Below are 27,101 nucleotides of genomic sequence, written 5' to 3' on the forward strand. Positions count from 1 at the left end.
AAAGCATCGGCCCCGGCACTGGCTCTCCGCATGCAATTTGGGAACATTGTTTTCAAAAGAAATGAGGTCATGGCAGCAGCGCCATGGAGGAATATGGCATGTTAGGGGAAGAGGGGAAAAAAAGAAAGGGTATTGCTACCCTGTGTATGTTCATTATGCAGACACTCAAGAACGGAGCCATCCTCCTCCTCGTTGTTGTCTCAGAGGGAACCTCCCTTTGTGAGCCTTTTGCATGGAGGAGCAGGAGGAGAGGAGTCTCGTATTGTGAGACATTGTCAGATTGTGTAAGGGTTGGAAGTAACAAAAATTATTATTGATTATAATGGAGGTGATGAAGATGCATGTGAATTAAAAAATAGAGAGGTCAAAATGGACGTGAAAAGAAAAATAGGCCTGAATTGATCAATGATTAAGTGATTTGACTAATTTAAAGCCGATGTGATTTAAAAAGTTGTAATATGATGAAAACAGATTTGTCAATTGATTTAATAAACTTGACTGATGTTTTATTTGAAACAGTATTGCTCTGGCAATCAATTTATTGTTTACAATCGATGTTTGTTTGCAAGCTATATCTGTTACTTATGCTTATTGTTTACTGCAAACAAGTTTTGTTACTTACACCCACTCACTAACTAATCCAGGTTTTGGCTCTGAATTTGCAGTCCTGCCTGCTTGTGTGAGTTTAGATACAGATAATAGAATCCACCTTAGGGTGGCTTGTGAAAATCGGGCTGAAACTATGCAATCATGCAAAGGGTTTATTTCAGGTGTTCACCTACCTGTCTGAAAAAAACAAATTACCTTTAGTCTATCAGAAATAGTGGCTAGCATAAGGTGCTCTGAAAGACTTGTTGGTATGGAATGACTTAAGTCGGGTAAGAACAAAAAAATCAAGAAAGCACTGTTTAAACTCTTTTGCTAGCATGGAATACCAAGCACTATATGCCTTGTCAGTGACCATCATAACCAGAGATGGGCAAAAATACATCAAAATGTATTTTGATACAAAATACAAAATACCCCTCAAATAAATGTATCAAAATAAAATACAAAATACTGTTGCCAGAAAATGTAACAAAATACAATACATGTATTTTGTATTTTTAAAATACAGGAAATACTTTTTCTGAATTTTCTGTTTTCTCACAATTTGGTATAGCAGAACATTCAGGTTTGAGCTATTCAGTGGCGTAACGAAGTAACCACGGGGCCAGGTGCAGGCTATTATGACGGGCCCATGTCAGTGGTTCCGTATCCTTTTTTTCATGTTTGTAACCGCCGCCACAGGGCTCTCATTGCAATCTCTTCGGCTTCCGGGAGGGCTATCCCCACCGTGCTTTCGTCATACGTAATTGCAAGGTAAGGACTAGGACGCGATCTGGCACTCCTCGCCTGGGCGAGACGCTCCACTTTGTGAATGAGGCGCGCCTCACCTAGGACGCGATCTGGCACTCCGCGCCGATGAGACTCTCACAACCTAACAGATAACGTATAGAAGTTGTACTAGCATTTGTATTCAAAGTTTATACTTTAATCTACCAAAGTACTCACCGTTTAACAATACAACTTCCACAAGTTACAGATTATCTTTGACAACATTGGCGCCCACATGTGATTGACAACACTGGCGCACACATGTGACATCACACAGATAAATGACCGTGTAGCTATTTATTTTGTTTCTGTGAGAATGAGTTAGATCTTTAGTGCGAGAGATCTTTAGTAAGAGTCTCATGTGCGCCCGGGCCCCTGCCTCTATGCAATGCGGCGCGGAGTGCCAGATCGCGTCCTAGGTAAGGCGTGCCTCATTCACAAAGTGGAGAGTCTCGCCCAGGCGCAGAGTACCAGATCGTGTCCTAGGTGAGGTGCGCCTCATTCACAAAGTGGAGAGTCTCGCCCAGGCGCGGAGTGCCAGATCGTGTCCTAGGTGAGGTGCGCCTCATTCACAAAGTGGAGAGTCTCGCCCAGGCGCGGAGTGCCAGATCGCGTCCCAGACCTTAGCTCTAATTGCGTATAAGGACATCACACAGCTTTCATCAAGTCACATTGTGTCAAGATGGCTAACGTTCAGTGCATCAACTCGATTCGCTCTTTGAAAGAACCTCCTTTAAGTCGGTGTACTGAAGATAAATTGACAAGGATCAAGACAGCTTTCTAAGTTTTCGACCACAACCCTGTTTTGTGAAAAAAATTGATTTAACATGAGAGTCAATGAGAGAGATCTGGGGTGATTTCCTTTTCGCCCCAAAAAGGGGCAGGCCATAAGAAGCAACACTTTGGCAAATTGACTGATTCGACATAGACATTCAGAGGCAGATCAGATGGTCTCGTGGTACAATCCGACAGAAAAAAAATCTCCTTCTGCCTAAACACTGGAGAAAGTAATTTGAGTATTTTAAATACAAAATTACTCCACTCTAAAGTATTTTGTTACAAATTACATTTGATTTTTTATCGGCCCTATCAAATACAAATTACAAAATACTCAAAAGCAAATTAACTGGTATTTCAAATACAAGTAATTGAAATACTGCCCATCTCTGATCATAACTACTGTTGGCTAGCAAACATGATGATGCTAGCATAATGAATTGACACATCTGGTAGAAAATGTAATGACGAAATGTCTGAGGATCCATATATAAGCTCTGAGTATGTACACTCTGATTACAACTCCTTCAACCTTTAATAATGGTTCAGGCATAGGATTCAACATATTTTGCTTCTATTATCTATATCTAAGCTCACACGTGCAGAAGGCCTGCAAGTTAAGAGCCAAAAATTCAATAAGTTAGTCAGAGGGCAGAAGTCAGCATTGCTTGCTGTAAATGATAAGCTGAAGTAACAAAAATCGTTTGCTGTAAATGATAAATTAATGTCAGTTGAGTTGATTACCAGAGCAACACTGTTTCAAATAAAATGTCAATCAAGTTTAAGGAATCAATTGACAATGTATCGCTGTATTTTTCAATTCACATGAAATGCCATCACCTTCATTCTTATCAGTTAATTTCCACCCTTGGGGTTTCTTTCCTCAAATGATTTTTTAACTCAATTTTGTGTTGTGAATGATGAATGAAAATGATGAAACACAGCTCTGTTTTCATCAGACTTTTTTAAATCAAATCACTTGATTATGTATCACTCTATTTTTCATTCACATAATTTTGTTTACCCCTCTATTACCCTTCAGTGCACATGCTATCACTTTTCAATCAATGCATTTGTTTTACTTCCACCCCTCATAGTATTGTGAGATACTGTCAGAAATGGTGGAGTAACAATCGGCTTTGAGCTCCACCAGGTCGCTCGCTCCACCTCCAGGGCTCTCTCTCTCATGGTCGCTCAGACACCATGCACGTATGGTGGAGGAGAATTTGCCAAATTCGGCAGTGAGGGTTTAAAGGCTTTCTGCCCAGACCAGCAAGGCCAAGCTCTGCTGCCTCTGTGCCCATATCCTCATCTGACCATTAAGTATTATGGCAATAGCTGTTGTTGTTTTTTCAGCTCATTAAACTGTTATTGTTATTTTTGTCAGTGTTCACCAACCAGTGGAGCAACGAATTTAAGTGTGATTTGATGAACGCTTGTTTTATCCCATGCATCAAGATGGACAGTAAATAATCATAACTGAATTGATACAATACACAGCTTAACCACCTGGGTAAACCAGTAAGGCCTTGCCAATGCATTGCTCTAATCAAACTCCACACATCCAAGACCTTTATGAGACTTAATAAAGAGTGGCATACTCATTGATATTCCTCTCGTATGGTCTTGAAATTCCCACAAAATTGACTAAGTGTGATTCACCACCACTCAAAAAGGTCTGTTGATAGAGACGAATGGGATGTGTATCTTTCATAGTTCAATAGCTGAAGAGGAATGATTATCCAGATAAAAAGCCCTCAATCTGCTAGTTTATTAATCTGTTTAACAATGAGCGCCTCATTAATGGGCCTAATAGACTTTCCTGTGGGGAGCTTAATTTCATTTTCTTGGTTTTGGTAGGAGCCTTGCTGTTCCCCATGCAGAATGAAGACCTCATATCAGCAAGATGAGACATTTTCATTATCTGTTTCTGACATTATGTTTGGGGGGAGGGGGTTGCTGCCAGCACAATGTGTGCAATACAAAGAGAGTGGCGCCCAAATTAAGCTGTGTCTTGTTTCGCAGCAGATTCGTGATGAGGCTCTTTTTTTGTATGCCGGGACAAAGCGAGCACGGGTGCCCTGCTCCCGACAAGCCGCTGAGCACATTCACAATCACTCTCGCACAATGCTTCACAATGGAAGCAGGGAAAACATGATATTTATGAGCTAGCATTGACCTGCCAATGCGTTTTTGCTGAGGCGGTGATTTTCTCCTCTGCAAACTGTTTAACAGTAATGGAAAATAGCTCTCTCTCTCCCTCCCTCCTGCTCTCTCTCTCTCTCAGCCCGCGTCCCACAGACTGACAGAGTGACTACGGTGATTTGCAAATGCCATCATCCGTGATAGTAAGTGGGGCGGGAAATCAGTGGGAGAGAACTGAGAGCGCCACGTCGCTGTAGCTTTAGGTGGTATGTCAGGGTCACTGTAGCGAGTCCAGAGGATTCTCTATTTCTTTTCGGTATAAGAGGTCCCTGCTTCCGTTGCTCGCATTTACTGATGTTTTCACGTGCTTATAATCAGTCCTGCAGCCCATGCAAACAAGATGAGATTCAAAAGCTCCAGAATCTTGCCTGTTCAGAAAAGCTGGCTCATTTAAGATATAAAATGTTGGTTTCACACCCCCTCAATGAGATTTTATTTGTTTGTCTGCGGGCATGGAAATTCAATCTTTGTTTGTTGTTTTGAAGTGCATGTGTTTGTGACGTAATTGCACAGGCCTTTGAAAATATGCATTTCTTGGAACCCAGTATATCTTTTAATGTCCAAGGGGAACTTCACAAGAAGGGCTTAAATATTTTATCACAACAAGTATGGATGGGATCGTAAAAAACGTGGTTACTTAGCAACTGCTTCCCAGCTTTATAATCATGGAGTTGTGTAGGTATTTGTGCACATCATCTGAAATAATAGAACACACCGAAGGAGGTATCTGAAACATAAGAGATTCATCAGGCCTTGCAAGACATTGTGGCTTCATGTAAATACCATAATCAGAACCTCTCTTTTCAAACCCTCTATTTTTTAGACAGTTTGAACGAATGGTGTATATGTAATGTCATACGTGTCAAATTTGTATGTAGGCCTACCCAACACTTAAAATTCATCAAAAAGAGGGCTGCTAATATTTCTTTTGCACATCTACATCTACTTGTGCATTCATTGGGGACTGGGTTATAACAGCCTGTATAAACCTGAGTCAAACAGATACGAGCAAATATGTAGTGCTTTCTTCCAAGACACACACACACACACACACACACAAACACACACACACACACACACACACACACACACACACACACACACACACACACACACGAGAAAAAAAGGTAGAATACATATGCTAGTTGATATTTGCCCACTTGAAAGAGCATCATTCTCCAAATTCAAATCTGATCCAGTGAAGGGTGAATGGCTGTTCGTTTCCTTTAATGGCCTTGGGACATCATCAGTGGTTTTCGGTAAGTAACTGAAGGGATTGTTAATTAACAATTGTATTAATTGTTCACAAATGGGGGGTGATATTTTATCCGTGGTTGCTGCAGTAGTTACAATTCATCTCAACATCATACACGAGCATGATGGTCGAGCGAGACTTTCCCTATATAGAAATCGTTCATGTTGGCTATTTGACATTATTGGGATTACAATTACATTCATGTTTAGATTTGCATTCTTCTTTCTTTCTGTTTTTCTTTATTTTGTGAGCAGGACTTCCTTTTAAAGGACTGGATACATCACGCATCCACTTCCGTGCTGAAGTAGGTTTAATGCAGGCTACTTGACAAAGTGTTCTAGCCAGCATGAGAATGTCCGGTGGGCAAAATTGCGTAAAGGACAGAAACCCCCTGAGCGTTGATTTGTATCAATTCAGTGCTACTGTTATAATGACAGTCAGACATTATGGCAAATTAAATGACAGCGGTCGGCTCTCCTGCCCACCGCTGTTATCTGTCACTCACCGGAAGATGCAGCCAATCTGGAGGCACTTCAATAGAAAGGAACACCCAATATGAGCAGTGGAATTGATTCACACTTGGAATTCAGAATTGTTGAGATCGGCAGCCGGTCTTGCACATCGAAGTCTCCTAAAACAACTACCATTAGTTATGTCTTGAAACACCTTTCCGTGTGCATGTTAAATTGTATGTATTTATATTTGATAGTGCCTCTGGGAGTTATATCGCAACAGCAAGAAAGTTACATCTTATGCACTGGTCTTAAGCTTGGAGAGAATCAGACCCTCTCAAATCGATAGCTGTTCGTGGAGAGATGGTAAAGTCGGAAACCAAACGAGTTACCATGAGTGTAACCGAGGACATGTAATTAACTGATACCTGGTTGGGTTGTGACGCTACCACTTGAATGATGTAAGTATGGTAGAGAGGAGGCGGACCACAGGATCTGTGTCTTACCGAAAAGGCAACCGATATTCAGTGTTATTCTGACAGGCATAGCGCAAACAATCGGCATCGAATGCACAGTATTTGGACAAGTGTCCTTTTGCTAGTTATGGATATGAAGAAATAGTTTCCTTCAGCCATCAAAACTAAATCTTAACTGGTAAGTGTAGTACAGCTATCTCAGCAGGATGTATTTGTAAATTAAACGCATTATGATTTTGTCAATTGCATTCAATGCAGAATGTCCATTTCAGTATTTGACGACTGCATTTATGGCTAATGTATGGCATTTAAGTGAATTATGGTTAAGATACATTGTTTAGTTTAGACATATGCCAATACACGATTTTTACTGAGTAGATATTTGCAATCGTGCCATTGAACTACATGACACGCAAAAAACAGAACTGAATACAGTCTTATTGGCTACTTCCCTCCTTCCATGCTCTTTGAATTAAGTTGCTTCGCGATGTTTCTATTTCCAGGCGTTCGAGTTCTGATTTACAACGAATTAACGTTTAAGTGAATGTTTCTGCCTTTCCAGCTTGACTCCCATTCAGAGAGGATGAAGAGCTTGCTTAGTCAAGAGTTCTCAACAGGAGCACCCGGAATCCTCCACCGGGGACAGTGACGCCCAGTTTGAAGAGGTGAAAAGAGAAGAAATGAATGGTCTATCCACATCAGACTATCCCGCGCAGCGCAATTCAAGTCCAGCAGTTACCTACCCCTGTGCAATCTTCTACTAAACCGTGATGGCTATCACCGGCATTCTATTTTATTTGAATTAATGGCTCTATCAGTGCAATCGACTGTGTCCTGTCCGAAATGCTGTTATTGGGATGAGGGTAGTCGTGAGACCCACGGATGTCAGAATTGCGGCAGCCTTATAGGATAGGGCTCCTGCCCGGGTAAGACGAAAGCAAAAGGGCGTCTTCGAAAGAGAGAGAGAGAAAGAAAGATAAAAGATAGAAAAAAGAAAGAGAGGAAGGCAATCAAGACAAGTATTAAATGAAACAAGCCATGGGTATTCAGCACTTTCTGCTTCTGTTAATTTATTTGGACCCACTGAACGTGTTATGTGCGGTCCCCAAAAGGACAAAGGTTGCGCCAAAGAAGAAACCTAAGGAAGTGAACAGTACGGTGGCACCCACCGAATCAACGCAACGGATTGTCCAGGTGACAGTTGCGAACAATTATGACACCTGCCGGGATTACTACGACGTGAGCGGTGCTTATGATAAGGAGTTTGCATGTAATCACACCGACCACCACTACTGCTGCGGGACATGCTTCTTGCGATTTTGTTGTCAGTTTAAAAATAGACGATTAGATCAAAAAGCCTGCACGAATTACCAAAAACCAATATGGGACGTAACGTCACCACCGGCTCCCTCGCCAACAGAAGACTCCTACGATCCAAGTATGGACCAAACGAATACAGCGGTCTATATCACCTGTGGTGTTATAGCGTTCATCATAGTTCTTGGAGTTTCAGTAAAAGTTGCTTATGACAAAGCAAATCAACCCCCTCAGGAGATGAATATTCATAGGTGAGATGGATTTTGTGTTTATTTTAGTAAGTGTGCTGTGCTATCAATGCCCCTTGATCTGCAATGATTCCCAGTGGTTGATTGATCTTTTGAAATGACATAACACTTGTAATGTGAACAGCTGTTCCTGCATGTTGTGACAAGCAGATAAAGCTGCAAAAGGCAATACTGTTCGACCTTAAGAGGTTGTTCATGTGGAGGGTTCATTCTCTAGGCCCCCCCCCCCCATTTCAGCCCCATCTTTTTTCTGTTGCACCTGCCTACCATCAAATGTCCACATTTTTGGAGTTCTGTATACTACTAGGGACTATGCTTTGGCAACAACACAGCTGAGTTAAAGTTCTGCCCTTTGGACACCATATTATATGTAGCGTCAGGAGGGCATCAGGAGAAGCACCCATTACCGGTTCTCAGCTTCTCATACACATTTTTCAAGATAACAGTTTTAGCTGACATTAGATTCCAGACGTAAACTACTCATTACAAAAGGACACACCACAAATGTTCCCAAATGTTGTGTGACAAGCATGTCAATGTGTCAATTTGGCGTGTGTTGGCCGTAGACAACACCATCAACGGGAGGTGACACCATCCATTTGTCCTTAGTATGCTTGTCACACAACATTTGGGAACATTTGTGGTGTGTCCTTTTGTAATGAGTAGTTTACGTCTGGAGACTAATGTCAGCTAAAACCGTTATCTTGAAAAATGTTCCACCCTTATCTAATGGAGTTATAGCATCCATCGCCATTGCTTTTGAAAAATGAATCCTGAAAAATTCCATTTTTCAAATTTGGTTGATCCAATGTTTGATCAGGGCGTTCAACATGGGAAAATGGGATAAACGTGGGATTCTGTGTTCTTAAGAGTTTTAATTTCAATATTTACAAGGCCACAGACAACCTGGAAATGTAACAGGGCACTTAGCGACTCTGGGGTGTACTGACCCTTTCCCTCAGGACAGAGTTTATTCCATTTCACCCATCTGAATACCCCAAGGTTTAGATGAAAGTTGGCAGCAGTGGAGTCTGAATAAATTCACTTAGTTTCCAAACATGCCACAGTTAGGTGGAAAGGGGGTCACAAACCATCAGTTAAGGGGAGTGCAGTCAAGGCATTTATTTGTGTGTATTCTGCATTCAGACATGCCTGCCCACAGTTGAAATAAGGGACTAATCGGGCATGTGCCATTGACATTTCTGCCTCACCAACGTTTCTCTGAGTAAAAGAGGCAAAAGTAATCCATTTTTTTCTGCTCAGAACATTGGTGGAGTAAATGTTACTGTAGGCCTTCATATTGCAGCATGTGTGTTCTTTTTTTCTGTTCCTTCGTTCCTCTCGAGTCCCTCAGGGTTGCCACTATGTGCACCTGGTGCGACTCAGGAAACATTCAAGAGTGTCTCATCTACTGCATACTGTGTTCACCTCTAAAGAGCCACTTGAGGAACACACACGTGCACACACACACACACACACACACACACACACACACACACACACACACACACGCACGCACGCACGCACGCACGCACGCACGCACGCACGCACGCACGCACGCACACACACACACACACACACACACACACACACACACACACACACACACACACACACACACACACACACACAAACACAGTACATTATGACATTCTGAGCCACAGCAAATCAACACAGCCAAAGACATAATCTAGAAGGGCACTTGGAGAGCGCAAACCTCCAACTAGACCAAATGCCCTATCTCACAATGTTATCAAAAGTAAAACAAAAAATTGTGGATCTGCCCACGTGAATAGGATCCTGCTGACAAACAGACAAACAGACAGGCAGACAACAAACGGCACCATAAACATATCTTCCTTGGCGGAGGTGACAATGTCTTGTTGCTTGTTTGTCTTCTCAGAGCCCTAGCAGACATCTTAAGGCAGCAAGGACCCATTCCCATATCGCAGTACGATTGCGAGAACTTTGCAGCCATGAACAGCTCCCCCAAAGACAACACGCCGGCTAGGACGGGATCCAAGAACCATTACACGCCAGTGCACACATCAAAATCCAACCACAGTAAGTAGCTTTTGGGTAACATTGGATCTATTTCGTTGTATGAGAGAACATGATTCATTATGCTACGTCTGTATAAACATTATTCTGGGCACACATTACATTTCTCTCAGCTCATCTGTGTCCCAGTGAAAGACCACTTATTAATCAGGGGTGCGTTTCCCGAAAGCATAGTTATGCAACCACCACAGAGCCTAGGAGAGAAAGTGTGTTCAAAATGACAAGTCTTTTTATCATTTAATGATGGTAGTTGCACAACAAAGCTTTTAGAAAATGCACCCCAGAACATTAGAGTGGGTGCAATGTAATGTAGACAAAACAGAAGACATATTGAGAATGACATATATTCCCACTCAATATGGGAATTGGAGCATTTCCCCCCTGGAAGTCACATGTTCTCGGCTAAGGTTGACACCCGAAGACCCCCGTGTGTTCACCAGTAATTTGATTCTCACATCTTCAGGGCGGTGCATTCTGAAAAAAATGCTGATCTATATCTGAATGTGAGCCTTCGTGTAACTCCATCACATAGACATGACACAGAAAGCAAAATCAATGCTTCTCTGAGTAGTTATACCCAGCTTAGGGAAGTGGTATACATTATGACAATATATGTACATTACCTTATGTACTACCTAGCTAGAGAGTTATCGCCCCAAGCCAAACTGTACTGTAGGCTCTACACTACAGCACCAGGGGCCTAATGCTCAAAGCCTTGCATAGAATTCATGCTAAACGTAGCGTACACACAAAGCTGCAAAGTCTTGTATGAAATTGTATTTGTATGAAATTGCATGCAAGATTCCATGCACCTTTTCTTTGTACATCTTGATCAACAAGAAACTGAGTGCACATGCACAAGCTCCACACTGCACCCTTTCGCCTCCCTCAGTTACTCATTTTAATACGCTGATGAACATAAATAGGCCTAGTCTACCTCCGTGTTCAGATTGAGACAAAATGGCAAAACAAGCAGCAATCAGGCGAAAAGAAAAATTCAGGGGATATAAGGTGGAAGGGCTTTTATCCGATTTAAGGGCAAGGAAATACATTTACAAATACAATTTGTCATCTGGCATGAATAACAAAAGAAAGAACAGCTGGAGTGGCAGAGTTGAGGAGTGGCTGTAAATGCGGTGGGTACAGAGAACGGCACAAAAAAAAAAATCGTCTTTCAAGTCTGCGAGTGGCAAGGGGGGTCAGCAACCACGTCTTTAACTGGTAACTTGATGGGCAGTTGAACAATATATCAAAATAACTGCACACATATATTACAAAATTCCGACATCAAATTTGTCCCAAGAAGCCACCCATTGAGCACCCTGTCACCTGAGGATAAATTAATCATGAGAAGATCAAGGCCACCTTGCCACAATATTAGTCAGTCGCATTTCTGGATCACAGATAATTAGCACACTGATGGAATGAGAATGCTTTCTATTGACAAAGTAAGGTGATGCCTTTCTGTGTGTGCAGTACATTTCTCCGATTACATCAGAGAAAAGGGACTCTAGCTTCAAATTCCTCTTTTATCTTAGCCTGGTGAACCACATGTTAACAGAACTTTTTACACCTGGCTGGCATTCTGATGATCCCATCTCATCCTGACCGGTTCCCTCTGGAATGCCCCGGTTGTCAGTAAGCCCAGAGTGGTTGGCACTTGTAAGGTAACGGGCAGTGGGTGAGACTCCTTGCAACATCCCATTCTAAAGTCAGACCCAATTCAGCACTGAGTTCCAAGAGGATAGCTTTTGGAAATCTGAAGGGGTTGATAAGCCAGTCATCATCATGGGACCAAAAAAAATCGACGCTGTCTCTAAATACACGTTCCCTTTTAACTCCGCCATTGGCAATATCCTAATATTCTCTATTGTCCATAGCATAGCATTGGTGCACGCTTACCTGTACATTTATTTAACTTTTATTTGATGTGTTATTATTTCCATTAAGGCTCATGTGTCAATGCTGTGTAAAAACTTTTGAGGAATAGTAGAGTTAAACATGCGGGGCTACAGAGTCGTAATGTTAGTAGTTGCACTGCGTAGCCTTTAAAGGCACCCAGTGCAACTTTCGAGGCTTAAAAATAAACATTCAATTTCTAGTCTTTTTTACACGTAGTAAGTTTCAATAACTCCATACCATTACATACCGACATTCAAGCAGCAAATATGAGACGTCGTTGTGTGGTGAGAACTGATAGAAAATCGATAACAACAACAATCGCCGCCATTTTCTTTATTTTTTTTTAACCTGCAATAAATAAAGCAGGCTTCCAGTCAATGGAAAAATGGCTTCTCCCCACCGGCGATTGTTGTTGTTTACGATTTTCTATCAGTTCTCACCACACAACGACGTCTCATCTTTGCTGCTTGAATGTCGGTATGTAATGGTATGGAGTTATTGAAACTTACTACGTGTAAAAAAGACTAGAAATTGAATGTTTATTTTTCATTGAATGTTTACATAAAGTTGCACTGGGTACCTTTAAGTGAAGCCAAGGAACTACAAGTAAACATTATAATTGTTTGTACGCCAGACAGGAAGGTGGCGTGGAGGAACGCACATGTTCATTTCACTCTTGAAACATCCGACCATGAGTGTAAAAGATAGCGTATGCAATGCTCCTGTGCCTACGCTAACGTTCTTGTGCATACACTAACGTTCTTGTGCATACTCTAACGTTCTTGTGCATACACTAATGTTGTTGTGCATACGCTAACGTTCTAGTGCATACGCTAACGTTCTAGTGCATACGCTAACGTTCTTGTGCATACGCTAACGTTCTTGTGCATACGATAACGTTCTTGTGCATATGCTAACGTTCTTGTGCATACGCTAACGTTCTTGTGCATACGCTAACGTTTATGCACAAGGCCCCTGGAGAAGTGGTGGGTGTTGAAGTGACCTGACAAGAGATTATGAATAAGTGACCTGCAAGCAGATAGTGTGGGTCCCAGGTGGGTCCCAGGTGTCAGCATGCCTCATTGGCTCCGGCCACTATCCAAGTTTGTCTCTGAAATTTGGTCTTGGTCAGCAGGTCTGTGTATGGAAAGAGAGAGGTGGGAGGGGGGGGAGAAACATTTGCCCTTCTCTGTTAGATCCTGCTCCATATTTGAAGAGTAAATAGACATTGTGTGTATGTGTTTGTGAGTGTGTGTGCATTTGCATATGTCTTTCTCAGTGTGTTTGTGTGTGTGTGTGCAGAGTGTGCTGTGTCCTTGAATGGTCATCTCTGGTACAGGTCAGGCTATCACAGGACCCCTCGTCGTACACAATTCGCTTGCAGAAAATGAAGCAAAGCACTGCACTGCGCTGTAGTTCCCTCAAGTCTCGCTCTCTGTGTAGACATGAGAGACACTGACAGGCTCTGGCAAAGCGTGTTTAATTTGTGTATAAATTGCTTTGCAGTCCTATGTACTGTCAGCATCTCTCTCTCTCGCTCTCTCTTTCTCTTTCTCTCTCTCTCTCTCTCTCTCTCTCTCTCTCTCTCTCTACTTATCTCTCTCTCTATCTGACACTATATATATATATATATGCCTGTGTGTATGCCTGTGTGTGTGTGTTTATATATATATATATATATATATATATATATAGAGAGAGAGAGAGAGAGAGAGAGCGAGAGAGAGAGATGCAGAGCCAACTCAGACTCAGGATGCATATTCATGCACTTATAAGTGCCAGGGTTGGGGTGTCATTGAGGTCGCTACACTGTACACTGTGGCCCTGGGGAAGTAACTATTGTGTCTTGCGACTTGAGGAATTCGAATTTGTTGTTTGTTGGTTTGTTTTAGGGGTCAATTGTGCATGTAAAAAGCTTCAAACAATGTTTTGTCATATTGTTGCTTTGCCTTTGTGTTACGCCTTTGAAACCAAGTGATTTAAGCTGAAGACTGAAAACCATTTTGTATTTGTGTGAGCAGTAATGTAGTGGAGTGCAGGTCTGAAAGGTTGGTAATATCAGGAAACCCATCATTGGCAGACCACTGCAAGGCCCTTCACTTGCAGTGTCTCTGCCTCGGCCATTGGTATAGATGCTAGAGAATTTACCATAACTAATTAGTTTGCAGTTGGAGTATATGACTCCCAAAAGCCCCATGTATCTCAGCCAATCAGATGTGGCCAATTTCAGCCAATCAGATTTGATCTCAAGTTAGAACTGAAATTAAATAATGTTACTTATTGTGCCTTGCACCCTTTTTTACAAGATCTTTGTACGGCCAAATACACAATACCCTTATTCTACTACTCTTATTTGTTTCTGATTTCCGCCAAAATCAGTGGCAACTTGTTTCCTTAGTGACAGACTCAGTGACTAATGAACCAATGGAGAGCCAGGAGAATGAACAACTTACAGTTTCAGATTGACCTGTTAAGTGGGCTGGCTGGTGATGCATGGTACCATAATGTCTGTTTGACTCTGGTAATAGCTTGGTTTTATGATTTACAAATACATGTCTTGGCCCAGACTGCTGGTAGTAAACGAATTAATTGACAAATTAACTAGCGAACAAAAAAATGCAAAGAAATGTAAGCGCTACTATGTTTAGAAGATTCTTTGACACAGCTTGAGGCGATGATTATTGTTTGTGTGTGCGTGTGTGTATGTGTGTGTGTGAGAGAAAGAGAGAGAGAGTTTGTGTGCGTGTTTTTTTCAGATATTGCTCCAAGAGATCATTGCTGCTTCCATGAAATTGTGCCTTGGTTATTAAACTATGATTTAATTAGTTTAATTAAGATGAGATATGCCAGTGGGCAATTTCATAATGATATGGACAAACTTTTTTTTCTCAATATTACAGTCTTTTTTCCACACCAATTACTAGTAATAATGATCAGCCTGTAAAATATATACCATGTCTCCCCAGTTTGGTGTTATTCCCCAATTTAGTATGGATCCTTGATACTGACCTGTATCACCTTACATTTCTCCAGCCTTCAAACACAAATGTTGGATAGTTGATTTAGTTGGAAATTGCACGCTGTCATGTCATCTTTGCCTAGCTTTCCTATAATCATTTCAGATGCATGGAAATGCCTTCCTAGTTTGCAACTACGAGGTGATACTTCCCTATGGACTCCCCCTGAGGGGCCGGTTTAATAGACAGTTATAGTTAGCCATTAAGGGAACATGACTGTCAGGAGCTTGCTTCCCAGATGATGTATTGCCTATTTGTGACTGTTAAGGTCCTGTCAGTTACGATATTTATCTAAGTATTAATGAAATAGGTTTTCTGACCTCCTAAGTTCTAACTATAGCATAGAGACAGTCAAAAGAGAGAGTCGATTTGTGATTGAAAACAGCACCTTAATTGTTAGGTACCCCCTAGTTTGCAAATGATGGTCACTCACTTCTCCATATAGTTCAAACTGGCAGTGTTTGATAAAAACAGATAATGCTCGCACAGCCCAAAGCAACAGACCTGAGCCCCCATTTTCTCATCTGAATATCATTACATCTATATACTGTTGTTTAGCCGGCAGGTTTATCGAAACTGACTTGAAATACGACACATACCATCAGTATGTTTGCTCCATTGGTAAAGATCCTATCACCATGACCTAAATCCCACTATATTGGTCTCGAGTCACGACTGATCACGACTATAATCTTCACACCTCATTGAGGCCTGTTGTAATGTATTGTTTTTTTTTTTTTAACAAATCTGAGTCACTGGAGGTTATTTGTTTCTCCACCCTGCTGTCTAGCCATGGGAGTCTCGACCTCTGACCCTGGTCTGATATTGCCTTGCCTTCTCCCCCTTCCTCAGGTGGACACTACGTCAAGGAGAGCAGCCGCAGTGGGGGTCACGACCTTCACAACTTCATCTCTTCAGGCTTCGTGACCTTGGGCCGAGGCCATGTGAAAGGTAGCGTCCCTCTGTTTATTGTTTATGTTTTTGTTACAGTGTCAAAGCCTCAGACAGACTGGTCTGTACTGCTGCTCTGTTCTTCTCCATTTCTCCTCTCCTATGCTTTGCTCTCGTCATCTCTCCCTCTCTCTCTCTCTCTCTCTCTCTCTCTCCTCCCCACTCTCTCTCTGAGAGTCTTTATCCTGGATACCACTGCTTTGGGTCTCTGAAACATTGTCCATTAGTGACTGTAAATGTTACATGTACCTCACCACGTTCCGTGGACGAAAAAGGAAAAGATGTCTCCACACTGACTTTTTGACCTCCCAAATGCATTTTCAGACTATTTTATTTGCCCGGTGCCTGTGCCCAAAAGATTGTAGGTTTCACATCTCTGTATTTCTCTTTAATATGCGAATATCTATTAGCAGTCACATTATCAATGTGAAGACAGTTATGATTTTTCTTTATGTCAAAAACATTCAAGCCTATGAATGTGCGTTTCCTCAAATAAAACACAAATTTAATGACGAGATAATTAAACACATTGCAAAGCCTCAAAAGTAAGGCAGAATTTTGGGCAGATATACAATGATACGTTCTCACACGCAGAGGACAAGAGCTACAGGCATGACAAGAGCAGACAAAAACAAAGTTATTATATATTATATAATTTCAATCAGCATGTTGTCACCCTAGGGATTTGCATGTATGTAAAAGCATTAGCATCCTCCAGCTAATCATGCTGGATTAACCCTACCACGTAGCAATATCCACTCACACACAAACAGGACACTCATTTACAGATGGGTGTCATGTGTGAGTTTCCTCCCACTGCTGAAGGCTTTGTTAGTATGCGTCGATGTTGGCTGGGTCCTCAGGCCTACGGCCGGCTGAGTCGATAACTCATCCAAAAGGACGATGGGCGGCTTCTCCAATGATCTCCCATTTTATGTCTTGCCTTGGAGTTGGAGGTTTTAATCCTTTTTTTCCCCGAGATAGATGGGAGAATGTTGAAGGAGCCAGGAAAAAGGGCTTGACTGCAGATTTATTAGATGCCTGTGCGAACGGCTGCCAGGCCGTCAATACGCACGTGATTCTGTGTAATTGCCTGAAATGATAAACATGTCATCAGTAAATATTGGTTGGCCTCATGAGTTATAGTGTGGTTCGCTGGACAGCCCTGCATCTCCGCCATAAAGCATTTATTGTGTGATTGGAGTACTCTCTGTGTATCTCGAGGAGCCCTTATAAATTAAAGAGATTCTCTTTAGCGATGGGCCATGTTGATTATGGATCTGGCCGCCACAGAGGGTATACGGAGACTAGAGTAGCACACCCCCCCCCCCCCCTTAAAGGTCCCTCACAGCGGGGTTGTACTCTTTGTCGCTCTGTGATATTTAGTTTCCCCCAAGTACCTTGCATCGGCCTTGGATTCCATTTATGCTTTTTTTCTGAGTGTGCTCCTTTTCAATGTCTTCCATTTTTATTTTTTTTGGGTCGTTTTTGTTTTGTTTTTGTCTCCTCACTGCCCATTTCAGCGTGACGTATTTGCTCATGTGTAGCCGTGATGGAGGCGGAATGGGGGGAGGGGAGGGATGGAGAAGAAGGAGGGGGGGGGGCAGCTATATTTGTCTGCCGCTCATGAAATATGAGTATTGAGTATATTGGTGCGGGGCCTCCAGCACCATACACGTTCTAAGCAAACAAATGGCCTGGTGTCCCTCAGAGCCCTGGCCTGTCAGGAGTCACTGTGACCCAGTCAGACAAGCTGAATTGAGAAACATAAGGGCGCTATTTTTGGATCGTTCCATCATTCCAGCTCAGGTGAACTCTTGGGTCCCTCAAAATATCAACAACAACATCCATTTAAAAACAAAACAAAAACAAAAAAAACAGCTCTCATGCCACAAATCTATATGCAATCTCTCACTGATTCAGCTTGTGTTTTGGAAATATTCAGGGAGTTTATTTGGCTAACATCTCAGTTTGTGCAAAGTTGCCACCACTCCCACACCCCTTGTGACCTCCTCTCCTCACCTCTCCTCCTGCTTGTCTTCTTCTGTTGCCTTTCTTCAGTTTCTTAGGAGACCTCGGATAAAAAGAATAGTAAAACTGTCAAATATCTACTTGTTTCAGGCTTGGTATTCAAAGCTTTTCCCAATGATGCACACTCACTCGTTATTGTAGATGTAGCTGATGTAACACTACACAAGTAGCAAGCAACGCTGACATGCATATTTAGATTAGCCTAGCTTGCCACAACTCTATAGGCAACATCTTACTGATTCAGCTTGTGACTTTGAATTGCTGGCGTTTGTGCAAAGTTGCCACCACTCCCACACCCTTCACAACCTCCTCTCCTCTCCTCTCATCGCCTCCCCTCTCAGCTCTGACCCTGCTTGTCTTCTTCAGTTGCCTTCCTTCAGCTTCTTAGGAAACCCAGGATCAAAGCATAGTAAAACTGTCAGTTATCCACTTCCAATGGTTTTGCCACTGATGCACATTCGCTCGTTATTGTAGACGTAGCTGATGTAACACTAGGCGAGTAACAAGCAACGCCGCCATGCATATTTAGGTTAGCCTAACTTGACTGTGCTATACAGACGCAAACACTGCAGTGTGAATTTGCCCCAACTCCATTTTAAGTTCTTTTCGTCACCAAAATGTGTGTGTTTTTTTTTTCTCCAACATTACTATTTTAAAGTGGATGCTAAATAATTAAGCCTGTGTTCTGGTGCCTAATTATGATGCAAGATTTTACTTCATTGTTATCTACTCCCTGGAGCGATGCAGGGAGGTCATGCTGTGTACCAAGCCAGCTGCAAGATTCACATATGGCTGAACAAGCGAAGACAACACCTCCGCTTTAAAGAAGTTCACCCTTGTCCATTCCAACGAAAAGACATAGCTAACATTATAGTCCTATGGCTTGGCACAAGGACCCTAGAATGTTCCACAGTCGAGTAGATGAAATTGTAGAACCTTCTGATGCGGAGATGAGATGAAATTCTAGAACCATCTGATGCCCTCAGAGGGTTGGCATGCACCATTAGCGTGTTATACAGAAGCATTAGTCACACATCCCACAGGGCCACTGCACCACAATCAGTGCAATATAAATCACAACCCCAATTTGCTCAATTGTTATAAAGTCATGATTATTATTACAATTTCCATGCAAACATGCACAAACTTCAGCCTAATATTTAGAAACATCTGTCAGCAGAGTTTGACAACCCTCCCCCCCCCCTTTTTTTTTTTTTTTTTTTTACACATTTACACCTTCATTTAAAAACGAATTCTAATTTTTCAACACTTTCAAACAGAGAACATGCTGTTGCACTGATCCTTCCCAGAATTCCCCCCACCGTCATTGTGGAGGAAGGCAAGAGTATCCCTGATCAGCTGGTAACATTGCAGGGTTGTGACCTTTGTTTTTGCTCTGCGTGAATATGGAGCAGCTCCCCGAAGAGACACAAACGCTCTTTTCACATCCTTCCCATTAGCATTCTGCTGCTGCTCGCATCATCTTTCCAATAGCGGCTTCATAAACAACACAACCAAACAGCGCTCTGGACCACGCTCATTCCTGCAGATAAATGTGATCTTAATGCTCAGCACTGGCTCACTGATAGTTTACTGAAGCTCTGCATGCATTAATCTGTATGTAGTAAATCCTGTGGTTAGTGTATTGAAACAGTTTTTTTTTTCTCTCTCTGAGAGACAAGATTAAACATGTCATCCCTCTAGCTCAGCGCAGTTAAGACGAATATGGCAAAGATGTTCTTTCACTATACATCAAGTCAGCTGGCGTCAAGGTTAGCCCTTTCTGTCATGTGTCGGTAGAACTGTATTACTGGGAAAACATTCTGAGTAATTTCCTCCTGAAACATTTATTCGAAGCAAGACCTCCATAGGAAAGTGCTCTGTAGACTGCTCAATAATGGCCAATGCCTACAGTCACCTCTGTGTTTTATGCTGCTGACCACAGCTGTTGCTCTAGTCTACAGTGTAGACCATTAGTTTGTGCTGGAATGAAAATGCTGATGATTTGTGGCCATTTCTTTTGAGGGGGCAAACTCCGAATTCACATGCATGTAATATTTGGCACAGCACTCACACTGATGGCACACTTCACAGTTTTAACGAAATATTCACATGAGGTACATTAAATCATAACTCTACTGCTAAAACATATATTGACATATATTGTCCATTTGCTGTCGCTCTCCTCTTAGTGCAGACCTCAAAGAAGAGGTAATTGGTTTTGACAAAGCTCAACTCCTGACATAGTTCACATCCAATCAATTCTGAAGAGTGTGAATTCTATTGCCGTTGTGATGGCTTGCCTTTGTCTCCCAGTGCCATAGCCTGATTAATTTTTGAATACACGTGTTGTCATGATTGACATGGTATTTGAAGCCACCATTGTAAACTGGGGGATTGGATTTTAAGTAATTAGTTATGCTCTGAATGACTGACTGGCTTCCTTTTTTTCTCGGTGCGCAAAACTTAATAGGACACCTGAGCTTGTCTTTATAAAATAGCAAGTAATATTCCCCTCTCTGTCCTCATCCAGTGTAATTGCCAGGTGACTCATTGCTTTCTTTGGATTTTCACCCACATTTGCTCATTATTTCATGCTGATTTTTCCCGAAGCATTGTTAAGAATATCGGTTTGTTCATGCCTGCGTGTTTTAAAAACCACCATTTCACAAAACGACAGCCCATCTGCAGTCAGACATCATGTGCAGTTCCCTCTCAAATCGACTGTCTGAATCCGTGACATCATATGTAATGATTAATATCTGTGTGGGGTGGTCATTCCTATGGTGACCAGGAGGAAATGCTACCCAAAATCCCCTTCTCTGTTGCCATGGGTGAAATGCTGTATGTAAGCTCAGTTTTGATCTTGCTGTTGTGTTTCAGCTGTCTGTTTGAGTACACAGTGGTTTGAGAGGTGTCCAGTGTTTTGGCCTCTGGCTGAGACAAATGTGAAACAGCGCTTATGCTTAGTCTAATATTTGTAATACCTGAAGACAAAGCTTTTGAGTGGGACTCATGTTTACATTCGAAAACCCAACTGTGACTGGGAGGTGCTGTTTCTTTCAGAAGTGGGCAAAGCAACCATGGAAACTAGCTAGCATGTTTGGCTTGCCTAATGCTTCGGACCGAAGGCTACATACCAGTGTACACTCATCCCCTCCGATGACTCATGTAATCGACACCACCAGGGATTGCTGCTTTTCACTTAAAAACATAAGCAAGACATGGGTGAGATTTCTTGACTCACAAGTTCTTTCAGTTGAGTGAGAACATTTTATGTTTTTTATCACATCCTATACTTTTTTATATCTTACAGTTTTAAAGCAGAGTTCTCACAGCTCATCCAGGACGAACTATCCAATTAGAATGAGATACATGTGGGTCTCTGTGGACCAGGTCTCATCTCCCGCCTCGTTCTGGGGGGTAGGAAGTGAGGCGAGCTGCTGGCTAAGCAGCCTGTGGAGCCCTCACAAGTCAATTTTAATGTTCTCGCGAAGAGGTTGAAGCAGAGGCTTGCAGCACCCATTAACAAGAGTAAAGTTCTTAATAACGAGTGGATCTTATCTGCTCACAGAAAGGAGTATTGGATGAGAACTCTTACCGTTAACTGATTTTAAGGGGGTGAATGCTTCTCTAGACAATGGCGTAGTTGTTTTTTCTCAGATTTAATTTCACAGCTTGAACTAGTTGGATACAATTGTTGTCATATTAACATTTGGAAGCACAGCGATAATGTTGAGACCATGGATAGATTTGTTGTTATGGAGTATTTTTATACAACACTGGAAAAAGGTATTGTTAATAGACAAATCACGAGGCTTGTCTCATATCTACCTCTCCTATATTAACTGCATCTTTATTCAGCTCAGTATTCTGTTTTCCATTCAAAATCTACAGTCAATAAAACTGCAAGTGAAACACAATGACTCACATACAGCATAGTGACAGAGCAGAAGGGAAAGACTATGCGACAGTTGTACTACATATCTCCCATCAATGGTCTTTTGTGGTGTCCCGGTTTAAACAATTGAAGCTGCCAGGCTATTTGTCTTGCAACTGGGTGTGTGTGAGAGGGAGACAAACAAAAAACACAGAGGGGAAAAAAAAAACAGCAACAGAAATTGTGTTCCTTTTTTTTCTTCTGCTTCCAACCAGCTCAAAGACAGTCAGGAGAAAATGGAAGAGAAAGAGAAAAGGAACCCTTTGATGTTTGGTTGGGTAGGCTACTTCGTTCGTGTGCAACATCGCTCAGGCTGTGTTCTCTATGGAAGGAGGCAACTTTTTCTGCTTTTTTTTTTATAGTGCAGCTAATTAGAGTAAGTGCAGATATTTTATGCATCAGTTGAAATGTGGGCACTTTCTCATGCAAAATGTTCTCCCCTACATTTATTATCTTTGAGGAATCTTCTGCGTCATACTAAAAGGATTAGCCAACACCATAAATCTCGGCTGGAATGAAACCCTAGATCCTCTGATAAAATAGGGGACCAGCTTTACTTTGCGGATCAGGGTTCACAGTCTGTTTAACAATGGCCTTGTTCCATTGTAACTGTGCTGTAAAGTAGTATAACATAGCTTGATGAGAAACATCACATTGACTTAAAAGTAGAAAAAAACGCACTCTCAAGCTTGTCTCATTACTTATTTATTTTGACCAGTTTATTCACAGATGCATTTCAGCCTAAGCCATCGTCAGTGTGTAGGTACCACATCACATTGATACTCTGCAATTGCACCCGAGTTGGAAATAGATAAGACTTGGAGTACTCTGTAGTCTGTTGTTGAACTCAGGGTTCTGAGCCTGGGCTATGTAAAGTGCCTTTAGACAATTGTATTGCTTTGGCGCTATATAAATATAATTCAGTTGAACTGGTACAAGTGCGACCAGCAAGTGTTAATCACTGAAAGCTGTGGTCAGTGCATTTGTTTTGTCACAGCAGAATTATTGTCTGCATTTTTACGTGACGCAGGATTCAGAGAATCACAGTACGTGTTCTTGTGGTTGAACATACATCTTCACTACGTGTGCACTATTAGAGCTGATTTGACACATTATTTCAGAAGAGACCTTCGGCTTTAATAATGCTTTGGAATTGCGTAGTCCTATTTTGTTGGGAACATTTCACTGTGTTATACCTTTTGGACCAGATAATGCATTTTAATCGGATCTGTTCTCTCGGCTACTTACCTTAATGGGGTAGGTTTGAGTAGCTATAACAACTCCAGTCTGAAATTCCACTGGTGTGCATACTAATGACTTCACCTCTCAGGGTTATGTTCATAACTCCTCTGCACAGACCCATTATTTGACTCCCTGCTCTCTTTTCCACACTTTAATAACCGTAGCAACATAACAAATGTGTTAGATTGAAGGGGAATGGCATTACCCAATAAGCAGCCAAATCTGGATAGGAGCTGACTCAGATCTGAAGTGGGGCGCACCTCATCTGCTATCAGAATCAGAATCAGAATTGTTTTTATTGCCAAGTAAGTTTACGCCTACCACAAATTAGTCTTGGCATATTGGTGCTGACAATAAACATAAAAAACATAATACGTACAGTACTACAGAACATAAGAAAAACAATTGATATAATATATAAAAAGATCTCAGGACGTGAGCTGTTCCAGGTTCAGAAGCAGTTTAAAATTCTGTGGGATTCTGTCTTCTGTTATCTCATCATGTCAGGGCTGTACTGTTTCTGGCACTACAGGTCTGTTTTGCTTGATCTCAGACACGCAGTGAGCATTGCCCTCTGTTCGCAGGGGTGGGGCAGTGAAGCTGACATTAACACACTGCGTCTTGTCACTGTATTCTCTCACTTCAGACCTCTCTCTCGCCCTCTCTTATTCTAGGACAAGACGAGATAAGATTACCCACACTGCCGTAGTCAGTGGAAAAGAAAATGAACTTGTGAACTCTAAAGTCATCCCTCAGGAACATGCTAGCAGCATGAGCACATGAGAACATGAAAAGAGGACTCATGAAGGCAGGATAGAGGGGTATACGTTTCGAAACAGCATAATTTAGTAGTTCTCAAAATCCCAAGCTGTTTGCACTTGTGTTCTGGATATAGCTAAACACAGCAAAACCCACTTTCCTTGCAGCTTTCTATCCTTGTATGAGGATCAGTATTAAACACTTGTTTGAAGATCAGACACATTTGCCCATGTGAATAAGTCCTGTTCTAAGCTGAATTGGCTTAAAAAGGGATGCGTACATGTTGCCTGGTTCAAACTGTGGTTTAATACTACACATACTGTGATTTTGTATTCTGAGATGTGTGGTTTGTAAGTACAGTATTCTCCTTAATGTTTCACGAAAAAACACAGCAAACCCATTCAACTCGCATGCACACACAAAAAGGAAGACGTTGTTCTTGGAGGAAAGGGAATGTGAGTAAAAATGCAGCGGCATGTTCTCAACCCAGCTGCCTATACCTTAAATACGCAAGGCTCTCCACCTGCGAGGCAAACTCTAGTTTTCATTTGTAATCTATTATTCATATGGCCAGTGTGGGAGTGCATGCTAGCAGTGGGGCTTTGCTAGCTCCTTCTTCTGTTCTCCTCTCCGCTCCTCTCATCTGCTCTACACCCCCCACACCCCATACCCCACACCCCATAACCATTTTCAGATGCCATTGTGAAAGAGCACAAATGGAATGATTGCCTTTTAGTGAGCAGAGAGGGGAGGAAGGAGAGGGGGGGCTGAAATTTGCTATTCTATTGTGAGGAGAGACCAGACTTAAAATTCTGAGCACACAAGCTCCAAGCTCTGCGTATACGGCATACCATGTAAGTAATGACACCGGAGAATTGAATTAGGCCTCAACAGCTCAAGGTATGATCGGTGTCGAAATCAGCCTCCAATGTCACTCCCCTCTTGTTAAACATTGAACCAACTAGGAAGGCTGTGTGGATTGTGTGTGCCCCCCCCCCCCCTTCATTATTCACCTGGTAATGCACAAGGGTGCAGTGAAATAGCACACGTTGAATGGATGTGCCAAACTCACAGGTCCTAGCTCCTTGGAAACACAGTGGCGTGTATATCGCTCTCCACTGTGTCTCCCCAGCAACCGCATAGCATCATATGAACTGTCTGTGGCGCTCTGGCGGTGCTGGGTTTAGCATGTAAACGCGACAATAATGGGCATATTTATCAAAGTGTAGGGGCACAATTGGCAAATCAACATTTGCTCTTTCGGGCGGATTGTTAGGTAGAAGAGGCGGCAGGCGGGCAGGCATCTTCGAGAAAGAAGAAGGCGCACACAGACCCAGCCCGCATGTGAATGTCAGCGAGCCACTGCTGTGCCAGAGTAAATCCGTGTGTGGATAATTGCCTCATTAGACTCCTCGCTTGTGTCCATTCGGGAAATGAACGGAGTGTGTGACAAAGTACCGACAAGGACAGTGTTCAGTGCTGTAGACAGCTCCCCGCAAGTAGCTTTTTGATAATAAGAATCACATTTTTTTTTCTAGTACAGGTGTGAAAAATTTGGCAGTTATGGTGAATTACACAATGCAGCCTCATTTCAGTACTGCGTGAGAGGTGAATTACGGAGCAATAGCTCTGAGTTTTCTGGAAGTTTCTGTTATGGGGGTGCAGATTTGACCGAACCTGGAGCGCTAAAGTACTAGGCTAATTTCAATTCCACTGTAAAACTTTAAGGCAATATTTAACAGCTGATAAATCTCTAATTTAACCATACGAACATATACTTTATCTTTGTGTGCTCAGACTTTGTTTGCCAATGAACCTCCTTCTCTATTTCTCTACTTTTCTAGACTGCAATGAAGAGAGATAACCCATATCATGATATAGTGGTTGTAATGTTGGAAGTGCCACTAAGGATTACTGGTATCCATAGTTCTGCCGAGGCCTAGCCTGTAATGGTCTGTCGGCTGGTTGGCCACCAGCCGGGAGCTAGCATGCGTACAGCAATAGGGCAGGGGTTGCAACTAAGACTTTCTGCAATCTAGTCTTGGCTGGCAGGTTTGAAAGTAATACTCCTGGAGACAGGATAATAAAAGTGGGAAATGGTTGTGAGGAGCAAGGGAAAGTGTGTCTATGTGATTGTGTGTGTGTGTTAGAGAGAAAGAGAGAGAGCCAGAAAGAGGGTGTGTGTGTGTGTGAGAGCGAGCGAGCAACATCTTCTCTGGCGGGTTGAACCCCAGGGGACGTGTCACTGTACAGAGATGAGGACTAAAAGTACGCAAAAGCATGCAAATGGCGTCGGAAAGCTCTGTGTTTGGTGCTGACATGATGGGATGTCTCAGGCAATCCCGTGCAGGATCTGATGAGAGAATCACCATTTAACTGGGCTGCTGGTGTTCTGCATGCCATTCTCGTCAGAGGACGGTGGATGATCAAGACGCAGGTTAAAGAGGGTTGCGCCACCATCTTTACATATTTAGTATGTCTTTGCTCAGGCCAAGCCAAGCAGTCTCATCTCATCTCATTTTTATCTTTTTGTTCTTGACAGTAAATGTACGGGGCAATGCATGGGATTGGATGTGCTTTGTGGCTATGCTTTCAATCAATTTCCCAATGTGATTTTCGAAAAGATACTCTTATACAATCTGTGGTTAGACCTTATGTTGGCTTTTAGGTATGAGCATGACTACTTTTACCCTTGCAAAATAGAAAATTGTTGAAGCATATGATACTCAGCCCCTACCACAACACCCTTGACACACACATACACACTAGGTCTCTATGTGTTTGCCTGAGTGTGTGTGTGTGTGTGTGTGTTTATGTGTATGACCCTGAGGGATAGCATAATTTTGGATATGTACTAATGGCTTTATGAAACACCATTTTCCAATGACTTAAGACATCAGTCTTTTGTACTGGTCCAGTAGCCCTCTTATGATGTTGCAATACTCCCATTTTGTGCTCTGCACATCCAGTTCTGCTGGCATTTACTGGAGCAAGCTCAATAATTCTGACCATTTTCACAAAATGGAGGACACTGGAATTGTTTGTGCTCGTTCCGGCCCTGATCTGATGTGAGATTGCATGGCCACGGGTC

The 27,101-nt window shown here is 42.2% G+C and overlaps 1 protein-coding gene across 1 annotated transcript in view; it reads left to right on the forward strand.

The window, feature by feature from the left end:
* Positions 1-7,568: 7,568 nt before the first annotated feature.
* LOC308363058 (shisa family member 6) overlaps positions 7,569-27,101 on the forward strand; it is a gene marked incomplete at both ends in the record, with an annotated part of 51,324 nt that continues 31,791 nt past the window's right edge. Inside the window, 3 exons of the mRNA XM_080835826.1 lie at positions 7,569-8,110; positions 10,011-10,171; positions 15,940-16,038. Coding sequence (XP_080691952.1) covers positions 7,569-8,110; positions 10,011-10,171; positions 15,940-16,038 — 802 coding nt within the window. The remainder of the gene's footprint in view (positions 8,111-10,010; positions 10,172-15,939; positions 16,039-27,101) is intronic.

This window comes from Sprattus sprattus (assembly GCF_963457725.1).
Source record: "Sprattus sprattus genome assembly, chromosome: 3".
Classification (NCBI taxonomy): domain Eukaryota; kingdom Metazoa; phylum Chordata; class Actinopteri; order Clupeiformes; family Clupeidae; genus Sprattus; species Sprattus sprattus.